General features: G+C 39.5%; 1 protein-coding gene across 1 annotated transcript in view; it reads right to left on the bottom strand.

The window, feature by feature from the left end:
• LOC134153520 (FRAS1-related extracellular matrix protein 1-like) overlaps positions 1-11,758 on the bottom strand; it is a 32,524-nt gene extending 20,766 nt beyond the window's left edge. Inside the window, exons 1-8 of the mRNA XM_062599769.1 lie at positions 11,528-11,758; positions 6,993-7,087; positions 6,096-6,419; positions 5,914-5,923; positions 5,418-5,612; positions 4,411-4,734; positions 2,537-2,645; positions 1,055-1,186 (exon numbers count right to left, since the gene is read on the bottom strand). Coding sequence (XP_062455753.1) covers positions 1,055-1,186; positions 2,537-2,645; positions 4,411-4,734; positions 5,418-5,612; positions 5,914-5,923; positions 6,096-6,419; positions 6,993-7,087; positions 11,528-11,758 — 1,420 coding nt within the window. The remainder of the gene's footprint in view (positions 1-1,054; positions 1,187-2,536; positions 2,646-4,410; positions 4,735-5,417; positions 5,613-5,913; positions 5,924-6,095; positions 6,420-6,992; positions 7,088-11,527) is intronic.
• Positions 11,759-13,098: the final 1,340 nt, after the last annotated feature.

The following is a 13,098-nucleotide window of genomic DNA, read 5'->3' on the forward strand; positions in this document are numbered from 1 at the left end:
AAAAATCAAATACAAAATTTAAAATGCTGTTTTAATTCCAAATTAAAACATAGCTGTAGTAGAGCAAGCCAGTCAGCAGAGGGAGCAAAAGCTATCTTAACGAGTCCGTCTTCAAATACTCAATACTTTAAATGTTGTGGCATGACAAAAGACTTTATCCAGGTAGCTTTGGCCAAACCAAAGCCAAGACCACCTTTGTCTGAAATTCTGCATAAGCATCTTGTAACCAGACACCACACATTACTTGGGTTCTTCTTCTGTTTAATGGTGTACTTTTTAATTGCAAATATGAAAGAGGCTAAAATGAAGAAACAGCTTTTCGAGAAGCGAATAGCAGAGGTAAAAGAAAAACCAGGCTGCAGCTTTTCCTTTTTAATCTACTTAATTGGTTCAGTGAGATGACTGTTTCTCTATGGTTCTGATTTTGCTGTGCACACTGGAGATGAAATTTGCAGAAGAAACACTCTTATGCCCAGGTTTCCATATTTTCTTTGAGCACCACAAAGCAATATAAAGATCCATTGATATTTTTCTCATTTCAGAAATGCTGCATGCCCAACGCTGACTTGCAGGGAGTTACCACCCATCCTCATTTACCTGTTGGGAGACAGGTCAGAGCCAGGCCTGCTGCCCACATTTACCAGTTGCATTAGCTCACTTAAGCTAAATTCTCCTCCAACGCAGCAAATAAGAACCAACTTCAGTTTCAAATGAAGATACGAGCACTTCAGTAGTGTGTAGGTAACATGCCAGACCTACAAGTGTTTAGACATTTACAGATGTAGATAGCACAAAAAAACTATTTGCAGAAGTATCTTAAGTTATGTAACTAACTTTCTTTATAAGGCTATGAACTTTTGAAATTTCTACTATTCATCCAGCTATTTCTGCATGCAACTTCGTTCCTTTGTAAATCTGGCTCTTACGCTGGCTGCACTCAGCAGGGAGTGACATATGACAGACTCTGTCAATGCCTTATTGCATGCTGTGTTATCGTAGCTGGTTCTCACTAGAAAATGTATTTCTAGTCTCTCAAGCTGAAACGATGACTTACCTCTCACTGTGAGCCGCCCATGCTGCAAGCCATCTACTGTGACCAATCGAACATTTTGGATGTTGTCATTATCGACAATTTGGAAGTGTTCCCACGTAATCGGTCGGGATTGTCCTTCCAGGAGGTTGAGGCCTGCAAAGAGCAGAGTGTAATTTCACCACAATATCTGTGACATTCAGGGATATTATATCTCTCTTTAAAGTCTTTTTGTAGTCAGGAAAAAAGCTTATTTCATTCTATCTACGTGTGTGCATGTGGCAGACATATCAAGAATACCAAAGCCTGATACCAGCTTTCCTTCTGGCACCTTTACTTTCATCTGCTGCCTTTAAGGGTCTTTTTATAGAGGAAAAATGTAATCTATTGCCCGATTATCTGACAGACAAGCTAGGCACATTTCTGGACATTTGTACAAAAGGAAGCATGACACCTGAAGTCTCACAGTGTGTGAAACTGGGCTACTCAACTTCCTTAATGAATTTGTATTTGAAAAATATAGTGATGTTCATGGCAGAGGACAGGATCCCTTCTTTCCACTCAGGCAGTCGTTTCAGGACGAGTTTCTCTGGGAGGGATGAGGTCTCTCCTCAGCTCCTCCCCTTTTCCACTGCGAAAGGGACACACTTTGTCTGGCATCAGATATTTTGTCCTCATTCGTTTCCTTTTTAATATGATTTCTAGTGCACCTTTGGCTTTTGACAAGTATCTTGGTGCCTTTCATTCCAGGCAGAAGTGCCCACCCTCTCTCTGGAGCAGGCATTACAAGGCTGCTCGACTTAGAATTGCCCTTAGTCCTGTAGGATTTCTACGCTTTGAATCACTGGGGGCATGTCACGCCCAAGTGGTGGCCCCAGCACAGACCTGCACAAGTCCATTCTTTATGAACTGGGCTGAGGGCTTTTTTTCCTCTTGTTTGGTATCAGACACAGTCTGACACTCATTTTCCATGCACTCTTTAACTCTTGTAATTATCCGACTTTTCATTATTTCCCAGCCTTCCTTTACCAAACCATTTTCTACTGCTTTACCACCTCATTTTCCACATCAGTGGTGCCTCGAACGAGTGTATCCTACAGTTCATGACTCTTTGTCCTTTTTCTAGTTGTTCATTCTTAGAGACTTTCAGCAAAATTTACCAGTCTTTATTTTTTCAGCTACCTTACTACATCTATGCCATCAAATATTTATATTTGCTTTTTAAGCTCTTCTGTGTTAAGTTCATTCTTCAAGAAAATGTGGTATACAAAAACTCTGATTTTCCTGTAACTCCCTTTTTCCTTATTTTTCATTCCAGTTAAAAATTAACATTTCTTCTAGATGCAATAGCATGATCACACCAGAAGGAGTAAAGGGAAAAATTAAATCTGCACTCCCTTAGTTAATGCTCCTCAAACTCCAGGCATAGATGTGAATTTTAGAGCTTTCGACAAATGTCGATCCATAGCGTTATGTAAATTCTGTAGCAGAAAAAAAAAATCTCACCTGTATTCCATGAAACCCGAGGAGCATTTGTATCTGTTGTTCTGACAGAAAGATGCACAGTGATTGGTAAACTCCTTTTGAAATAGAAGTCATGAACCTCAAACTCCACCTGTTGCAAAAACAAACATATTATTTATTGAAAAAAGAAAAAGAGATTGAAAAGAAGATATACTTTCAAAACATATCTGCTTGTATCTGAAAGATAAATCTTGGGAGATTTTAAGGTGTTTGGTAATAAATTAACAATTGCAACTCAATTTAGCTTGTTAAAATTACCCTGTATTATTATAGAATCCTATTAGGTTCTATACTAAATAAAATATCTGTCTTCTGTTTTCGTCACAATGTATAGGAAAGGTAGTTTACAGGGTGTAAAAATTTACAGACACAATGAGTATTTTCAATGGTTCTTGAGGAACACTAGCACAGCAGTTAGTATAGGACTTTGTTATTGTAATAACGCAGGGAGAAGGGGAATTTCCTATTTTTTTTTTGCATATATAAGACCAAGAATAAAATTACAAGAGGAAAGATAGAAAGAAGAAAACTGGCACAGAAAAAAATAAAAATAAAAAACAAAAGGAAAGGAAAAAAAAGAAAATGTCAAACTCTTGAATTTCCCAGGAATTCCTGAATCTACATTCAAGCAATGACCAATGCAGAGCAGAGGAAAGGCACTTAAAAAGTAAACAGTTTGATAGGATGACTGGTCCTGATATTAAGGCAACAGCAGGAAAGGAGGTTCCTGTGACAGCTGCAGTTAAAAAAAGACAAACCCTGTTAGCATCCAGTACCAAAATGTTTTACTGTGTGAACCAATTGCTCTGCTTCCCAGTCTACTCTTTCTCCAGAAAATCAGCTACTCTGATCGCCTGTCTATTTAGACAGTCTCATTACTTTACTACCAACCATTTTGTCTGGTTTTGGTTCTCTGAATTGCCTCACTCTCTCATCAGCTTTATTTCCAATGTACTTATAATCTCTCTTAACTCATTTTTTTCTCCTCCCATTTCTCCCTTTTATGGCTGTTGCTTATTTCTCAGAGCACTGGCACACCACCCAACTCCACAAAATACCTAATAGTAGTAGATACTACAAATAATAAAATAAGACTGTACCCAAAATAGGAGACATTCACTTTCAGCACTCTATGGCAGATTTGAAGGGAGAAACACTACTAGCAGCAAACACAGAAGGGGTAGAAGTGGTCCTTATTTCCTTTACATAAAACCTGAATGTATCCTTGCAACCTTGATCTAATCTAATAGATTGGCACTGTTTATTTAGTCACTTACTTACTTACTACAGGCCCTACAGGCACTGCGCTGCTCTCATAATTTGCTTCATATTTTCTATGTTAGCGGCATACTTTTACTACTCTTAGCAGGAGCTGCTAGGAATACTTTAGTATTATATCTTCACCATCATCATCTCAGTAAGCTGCAAGAATAAATGGCAATCCTGGCATTTAGCTGGTGCATCTTCCACTGCCTTAAACAAGTACCCTGTCTGCAGGGCACGGTGATCAGTGGAATCACATGAGGGAAAAAGCTACGTGGATTGGTCCTTTGAAAGGCTCTTGAAGCCTCAAACTGTATGCAGATATTTTCAAACAGAAGAGAGCGAAAAGAGAAATCTTCCAGTAAAAAGAAACTATTTAACTATTAAAAAAAAAAAAAAAAAATCTGATTTGTGTTAGACAGGTAAGATGTTGGGTTACAAGAGAAACTGATATTGTCTACCACACTTCCTGCATTGCATATAACCGGGAAAAAATAATTTTTCTCGCAAATATCTATTACAAATAAACACATTTATTTAGTTTACTGAATCTTGAGAAGACACCACATGCCCATACAATAATACACTGTTACCTCATAATTCCTCCTTTCCGTGTGGCTGTTATTTGGAGGCTGATAAGCAACAAGCATGTCGCTGAGATCTTTCCAAGTGAAGGAGCCAATCGGTTTTGTGTGGTCTGACAGATGAGTGATGAAGCCCCGTGGAGGTGGCTTGGTAATGTTGAATACAAGCAGGGGCTTTGGTGTTTCGTTGTCTTCAGCATCAACAGTTGTGGTTGTTATGGGAGTTAAAATAAACTGGTCTACTTCCAGGCTGAACTTTGCTGTAAGGGCAGCTTTGGGGATTTGGTTGGGACTAGCACCTTTAATCTGAACAGGGAGCCATGCATACTCAGTCTAAAATAGGGGAAAAAAAGAAAAAAAAAAAAAAACAGAAGGACAAAAGTAAAGCAAACAAATTTTGTTTCCATTACCTTCACATAATTAATTAAGGTATGTGTTAAAATTACAAATTATTTTGAAAAGAAAAATTGAAACATCTTAATGAGAAAATGACTGAAGTAAACTATTTAGGCATCAGTAAAAGGTCTTCTGTGTTCAGTTGTTTTATTTGTGTCCTAAATTTTGGGCTGAAATAATTTGCTTAATTTGATGTGAGCTTCATTTAAAAATTTGCCTGACAGAAATATGCACATTAGTCAATAATTATTATTAACGCAAAATGTTCACACAAATCTTACCTTATTCATTAGTATGCGTATATTCTGTGCAACTCATGTTCTATAAAAAGGTGGAATTGTGCCAGAATTAATTTTGCTTTCAGACTAAACTACTTGCTACTGCAGGTAAACAACCAAAGGTGTTTTGCTGTAGCCATTAGGGTCTAAACGTAGAGGTAGGACAAAATCTAGTGATGGAGATAGATAATGTGTTTAATTTGTCCAGCTGGCAAAACTGTAAAAATTAAACAAACTTTCACACCCACAAACTCCCTTCAGATGTGAAAAGGACAAGCAGATTTCAAGTTTTGGAAGACCAGGAAGACAATCAGATATTGTAATGTTGTGTAAAAGTCTTACTTTGTGCAAAGTTTTGCTTCTAATGTCTGTGAGATCAAGTCTGACAGGAATATAGTCGGTGTCAGGCGAGGGAGGGTCAAGGTGCTGATATCGGATCCCCATCCTCAGAAACTCTTCACAGTTCATTTTTGTGTTGTGAATTGCTCCTAGTCCCGGCATACAATTTCCACTTTTGCACACCTTGTCTGGGCTGCGCTCTGTAACCCAACAGAAATGATAGTAAAACATTTTTCTGAGCAGAAACCCACACAGGAAGCCTGTTCATGCAGCAAAATTAAACCTAGGTCTCCTTCCTCCCTAACTCCTTCTACAGGACTCTGCTTTTAACTGGGCTCTTCCAGCTCCAACCTGCTTTGGTCCCTGGAGAGGTGTTGGAGGGAAGGCCTCCCTTGAACGCCTCTCTGTGGTGCTTCTGCTGGGTTTTGGTGTTTCCAAAGCTGTCAGAGTGGTCTGCCCATCTCAGAGCAAAGACTTTCCCAACTTTGGAAGTACTGACCATCTGAAGGCTGCACTGGGCCCCATACAAACTTCACGTCCGTTTCAGCTTCCCAGACAGCTCAAGCTGTCCATCAAACTTCACATTGCCCACAGCACCTTTGACAGCTGCTTAAGCAGCATGTATGAAGCAATGTAGGGCAGCAGACTTAATCTACCTGCTCTCCCTGAGCATGTTAATGCAAACTACTGAAGGACATCATACTAGAACCAGAGAAGAAGCTCTGTGGCTGGTCTCCACGAGGCTGCTCTCGCTGCTCTTCCCCAGCGAAAAGCTGGCCGTGAGCAGGCAGGTGCATTTCCAAAGAGGCTATGGTGATGGTGCAATCCAAGTTCATCTTCCTGTTGTAGTCAAAGGTGAGGACATTCTTGTCAATCACTCTGGACAGACCATAATACTCAGGGACCTCCAGGGCGTGGGTGTGCATTTTGATGATGTTACAGTCTGGTTCAAGTAACTGCACGTGGAGGATGAATGTTTCTGCAAAAGTTTCATTTTCTGTAAATCTGCAGCAGATAGAAGAAAACGAACTATGCGTCATTCTGTTGCTCTGTGTGGGCACTGTCATCACTTTCTAATCTGAATTATTTAAATCCCTTTACCATGAGTGCTCTTAGACCCCAAATCTTCAGAGACCAAGAGGTCCAGGGCACTGCCACTCAATTCCTTGTGCCTGTTAAAAATATGTCGATGTGAAGGAAGAGGATCTTCGCTGTGCACCCCCTGAGTCTGTGTCCCCCATCCCAGTACAGCAGAGAACATACTGTGCTGTTAGTACTGTCACGTTCAGTAATAAGAATGAAAATCAGTGGCTTTCTGCAATGAACCAGCAATAAATTTTATTTATTAATACCAAAAAACACTATCAGAGCATATCTGATACATATCATGACAAATGCTTCCATAAACAGATGGTCAGTTGTTGATTAATGATGCTTCTACCAAATCTAGTTACTACAAACTCTAGTAGAACATGATTTTGCCATGGAAACTGATCTGCTTGTTTTTCCTGAGAAAAACACTAGTAATTACTAGTGTCACTAGTAATAAAAAAAATCCGATGCTGCAGTGCTGCTTACCTGTACAGCCTAAGCATGACACTGTCTTCATCTAAAAGTGGGCAGCCATTGTGAGTGTATTTGACTTCGTTACGAAGGAAGTGACAGTCGAAGACCTACGAAGGAGAGAAGAAAGAGATGGAAAACTCTGCCACACAGCTCCTGCTCCAGTTCTCTGACTGTCAGAAATGTGTCAGACCGAGGGAAAGGTTAATTTGCTGTTTACTTCTATGCATAGCTATAAAGCCACTTCGGAGTGTCTTGGAGAGAGAGAGACAAAGCAGCCGCAGTAATTTGGGGCTGTTGGCACTCTGCAATTAGAAAGGAAATGGGCATATAAATGTGATTGTTTTAGGTGCCTTGGTCACTCCTCTCTGCCCTGGTTCAACAAAGAGTTTGAGCACACACTGCACTGCCACTGCAGTCGGTGGATTTATGGATGCATCTGCAATCAGCAGCAGAGATGCAGTGGTTCTAAGCAGCCAGCAGTTCCTGCAGTATGCCTCTGCATTTAATAAGTTTTAACTTTGTTCATGGCTATAGCTTGATTATACAGTAAATCCTGTTTTAAGGCTGCTGCTATTGGACCAGAAATATATGCTCCTCTGAAACTGCTCTAATGAGTAGCTAGCTCAAATTTATTAGATGTTTTTGGAAGGTTAAGTTGTACTAGCAGCTCTTTACTAGATCAGATGTCATCTCTCTCTCTGCCATTACAACATCCAGCTGCAATGTTAGTGTAATCCCAGGGCATAAAAGCAAAAAGAAATTCTATACCATGCCTTCTGGCTAATTCAAAAGAAATTATTTCTTGCCCTACACCTGATACAGATCAAATTCACAAAGCTGCCTGGTTTGAGGGTTGATACATTCAATATCAACAGTGGCCACAGTTCAACCATTTAAAGCAGATGCCTGTCTGAGGCTGTGTCTCACGCACTGGTTTGTTTACTTGCAAAAGAAAGTCTGAGAAAAAAGGCCCACCACAAAATGAAAAAATTTGCTTAGTACAGTTCTGACACACTCATTCTTTGGATATGACTTTCGTGTCCTCACATATTTTTGCCAATTTGCAAGTCTTTTGGTAAGTTACCGTTCCCATGTAGCTACAAATATTTTTACAGAATTGAAAGAACAGAACTGAAAGCTCCTAGCATTGATAAGACCAGATCTATGTTATCCCCATGATAACAGGATCTCTACAGCTCCTGCACAGACTAAGTATACTCATGTTTCTTATCAATGGATAGACAAAGTATATTCCTGTCAGCAAGAAAGCGATAGCTAATCATTGCATTTCCGGAGTGTTTAACTATGAAATTAATTTGGGGGGAGGGGGAGGGAGTGTCTGCAGTATTCTCATGGGATTAGTGTTTCTATGGACTAAAATAAAATCTCTTCAGCATTCATTAATAGATCAGGTAAGGACTTAACTAATAAGAATTACTATATATGCACGTGGCTGACTGACAGACCATGTCTGTTTGCAGGAAGTAGATATCATTTCTTAGTATGCAGTCATTTCTTCAAATACAACAAAGGAATCATGAGAATGGGGTGTCTTGCCTGAATAACCTATGTCTATCCAAACATTTCAGGTGACAGTGAAGCAGAAGGGACATTTCAGTGAGATTCTACATTCACTAGAAATGTGGTATACAGAGAAATTCCTTAGCTACTCTGAATTTCCACATAAAAATAAAATAATACTTTAATTCTGAAACTAATTGTTAACACTTAAGTGAAGTGTATAATGATTGTTTCATAAATTAATAGTAAAAGCTGTAAGAACTACTAGCCTTTGCCTCCTTCTAGCAAAGGAAATACAAAATTAGAACTTGCATTTTTTATACTATAAAAAATAATTATAACTCATCACCTTACATCATTACATCATTTGTGGTAGTGTGATTTCCACTAAGGTTATTCTCAGAGACTCAAGGTAGGCAGTAATTGTTCTATATTTCTGGTGATCTTAAGATATATTGCTTGTTTTTAACTTTCATAAAGAATTGCTTTGTACAAAGTATCATTTTTTTCGGTAAATAATAAGTTAGTCCACTAGCAAAGACTAGTACCTGTACCTGGGTGTTCAGCTCTATTCGTATGGGTTAGAATAATCTTGGAATAATTCACACTGAATTATGATTTATTTGTGAATGACTGTTCAGAAAAGCAGGACAAGAAAAGTTTGTGAAAAACAAAATTACTTCCCATGTGATCAAGCAACCATTTGATTATGCTGTGCCGGTTATGTTGCATATCATTTTCAAATGTCTCAGAAATGTGTGTTTTGCTATTTTATGAATAGTCTTAACTGACATTTTAGATTTAAAAAAGTATGAAAATTAGGTAGCTGGTGTGATATTTTAGACAAAAAAATGCATGTTATATAGGAAAAAGTTGCACTGTAGCTGCGTGTACTTTAATATTGTACACTAAAGATTAGATTCTTTGCTACTGTAAATCAGTATAGAGCCCTCAAAGTCAGTAATGTTTCTGAGGACATGTAGGCCTGATGTGCACCTAAAAATCAGATATTCCTCGGATGATACATCTCTGTTCATATTAGAGCAGACTGCCTGCAGCAGAGATGGTTTATCATATCAAAAAATTGATTTCTTTTTTTTGAAAGACATCATTAATTCCTTAACTTCACTGATAACAAGGGGATAGAAAATGAAGAACTTTTCCACAAAGGCCTGTTACCAGCGGCGGACAGTCATTTTGTATGTATGTAAGACACAATCTGCTTTGCAAAAAGCAGCAGCTGTTTTATGTTTCCAAATATGTTTTCCTCTTATATGAACACGCAACTGTAATTGAGTATAAATTTGCTGGGTAAAACAAAGCAGAGCTAAATCTTTTTCCTAATTAATGCCAGGCTTTGTTTTTTTCCACTTCAACTGCTTTTCAATTACAATTTATAATTAAATTGTCACACATTCCTAGCACATTACTCACTTCTAGGGCAGGAAAACAGATCCAACCAGAGACATTTTCCGGCTGCAGAAGGAGCAGGAGTGGTGCTGGGAGGGCCTGAATCTGACACCCTTCCTCAGGCATGGCTAATATCCAGTGTCCATCTCCAGGAATATGTGATTTAACACAGAAGCTCCCCAACTTACGAATATCCTCCTGTTCTCTTCCAGCTGGAGAAAGTGGCTTGAGACAACCAGACCTCCTAATTTGGTGGTAATGTCAGTGTGGGAGACTGCTGGGCGCTCCTGGGTCTGCAGAGCCGTGGGACTGGTGGAGGGGAAGGGACAGCTACCTTTCCTAACAGCGCTCTGCTCAGGCTGGGCAGGCAAAGTGGTTTGTTTCAAGGTGCCTGGCTCCTACTGAGCTTTAGAAGCAAAATTGCTCTCCCAACCAGCTGCTTTGCACAGAGAGGAGGTCTACTGGCAGCAAGAGAATTACACCCCGCTTTTTCTGAACATGTGCCAAACCAGACCAGGGACATGTAGAAAATATCATCAGTCCTCTCCCTGGGAAAAGCCCTCCCCTAATCCGCAACGGAGGAGCTGTGTTTCCCAGGGCCTAATTTCTAGAAAAGTAAGCATGTTTCCCCACTGATCCCTTCCTACTCCTCCCCTCTTCAGCGCTGGTTCAGCTGGAGTACAAACAATTACAGCCAAGCCAGATGTGTTGAAAAAGCTATTGAGACCTATACTTCATCATCTACCCTCTCAAAAACCACCAGAAACCTCAGAGATGATGATTAAAAAACACACACATATACAAACATATGAAAATATGTTGCCATGTGGTACAGTTAAAAAAAAGTGTTTTGAAATATTGACAAGAACTGTTTGATTATGGTTCATTTTAGAGCTGTTAATCTATCTCTGCCATTACATCTTTATGTCAGTTATTTCAAAGTCCTTCCTTCTATGACTTAGGTGAAGGGATTTGTAGGCAAATGTGTAGCAGAGAGGTGATTAGTGAAATACATTTCATTGTTCTTGCAAGCTTGAAATTTTAAAAGAAAACAAAGAAAATCTTTTATATATTTGCCATCTGTTAGTAATTTGGCTGTTGAGGAACACAGTGAACAACATTGTACACAATGTGCTTATTGTATGCTATGTTTTTTGTTTTTTTTTTCTTAATTGCTCCCTAAGTAGTGACTGCGTGACTAAAATGCAAAATGCTCTAGCTGGCTATGCATTACCGAAGGGACACTGGTTACCCTCACTATGGAAAAGCAAGCAACTGAGAGATTGCAGGAGCTCTCTTAACAGAAAGTTTTGAAAGACCAGTCACGAGCTGAGCGACATGAGACTGGCCAAACTCTCCTCTGTACTCCTTCATGTTAGTGAGCTCAGCTTTCAGATTTGAGGGGAATATTCCTCTCTTAGTTGGATATTGTTAACAAAAAGCTGAGTCTCACTCATGTAGACCATTCAGTTTTATGCTTTTAATCACAACCCACCCATTCAGATGACTCTGACTTACAAAAAAATATATATATAATAATAAAGCGACTTTTTCCTGGTTTCTCCCATGCCCATGCGCATATGTGCCCTCAAAGTAGCACAGTAGATCCCAAATACCTGTGGAGTCAGTTTCCCAACCCTCTGAGTTATTGGCTCATTAATCACAACTTCTACTTTGCAGGCATCTTTCTCTCTGGGGATGGAAAACTTGAGGTCATCTTCTGACAGGAAGACAGACTGTCCCTTCTTCACTTTCACCCCAAGGTTGACACTGATAAAGGAGGCACAGGTGACTCTCAGGATAACAGCCAGCGGTAGAAACAACCAGCTGTTCTCAAAGGGCTTCATGTTATGAGAGGAAAAGAGCTCTTTTCCACTAGTAAAGAACTTCTTAAGGCCACCTCTTAAGGAAAAAGGTCTTCTCTTCCACCTCCAGCAGATTTTCACCATATAATGAAGGACCAAACCATTAGTCACAGGTAATAATTTACCACATTTTCTATTAAGATGCACTCCTTTGACTGATATTTGAAGAGGGCCTTTCAAAATATCCTTGGACTTTAATAAAATTCGTTTATCAAGTCTGACAAAATGATGAATGTGTTCTCAGAGTACTTTTAAGGTTTGTTAATCCTGCAAAAAAAAGAAAAAAAAAGAAAGAAAATTTGAATAAGGCATTAACCAACTATTCAAAAAATACACACAAAAAATCTTTCATCAGTTCTTGCAGTTTAATTCAAGCAACAAATTAACTTGACCTTTAATGCTATTAAGTATTCACTCATGCTCAGAAAATTAACTGTGTGCAAATGAACTCTCCTCAACAAATCAACTCTCAATGTAAGTTCCAGCAATTTAGGATCTATCTGCACATACAAACACAAGCTGAGCCCTGAGGGCTGCATAGGATCCTCTGTTACTGCCCATTTTTGCTGCTGGAGCACCATAGCTATACTATTCTGAGTAGCAGATTAATAAACAGTATCCAAGTGTGCAACATTCAGGTATAGACATTTCTCCAGATTCAATATATTTGAAAGTATGTTGATATGCGAGCCCTTCTCTGCTACAAAATTGGCCCCCTGGTGGCAATTTTCATATGGCCTTGCTTTTTTTTTTTTTTTGCCTGCAGGCATTACTCTTGTATCACTGTATGCATATGTTTGCTCCAAATGTTCCTGCAGTTGGCTCCTACTTGTCAGCTCTAAGACTGTCTCCTTACACAGCTGAGTGAAGTTCCTCAGCAGTGTTACCTCAATTTTTCAATCACTTATCTGATGACTGCATAATGAAATGACAAGAGATCCTTTCTGTGCGTAATGGCATTAAAACAAAAAGGTGGGAAGCAGGGCCCTGAGATTAACCTTCCCTCCTCTGTGTGAATAAGACCATTGCCTCAGCAAAGCTGCGTGTGCCTTGCAAGGCACTTGCACTGATTCACGGTGACTGCTTTGCTCTCTGACCACTCGGTAGCCATTGTGGACAGGCTCCTGCCATAGTCTGCGGCTGCCTTTGACTTCCTTACAGCCTTTCTAATGCTCTGCCCTTAATATCACAGCTGAGCCTGATTCATCCCTGCTGCTCCTTGATGTGGCAACTATCCCACCCAGGATGAACAAACGCCTGACATTATTTGATTCCAGGTGCCCCGCAATGGCTCAAATATACTTCATGGCTTAGTGGAGTAA

The sequence above is a fragment of the Rhea pennata genome, chromosome Z (assembly GCF_028389875.1).
Source record: "Rhea pennata isolate bPtePen1 chromosome Z, bPtePen1.pri, whole genome shotgun sequence".
NCBI lineage: Eukaryota > Metazoa > Chordata > Aves > Rheiformes > Rheidae > Rhea > Rhea pennata.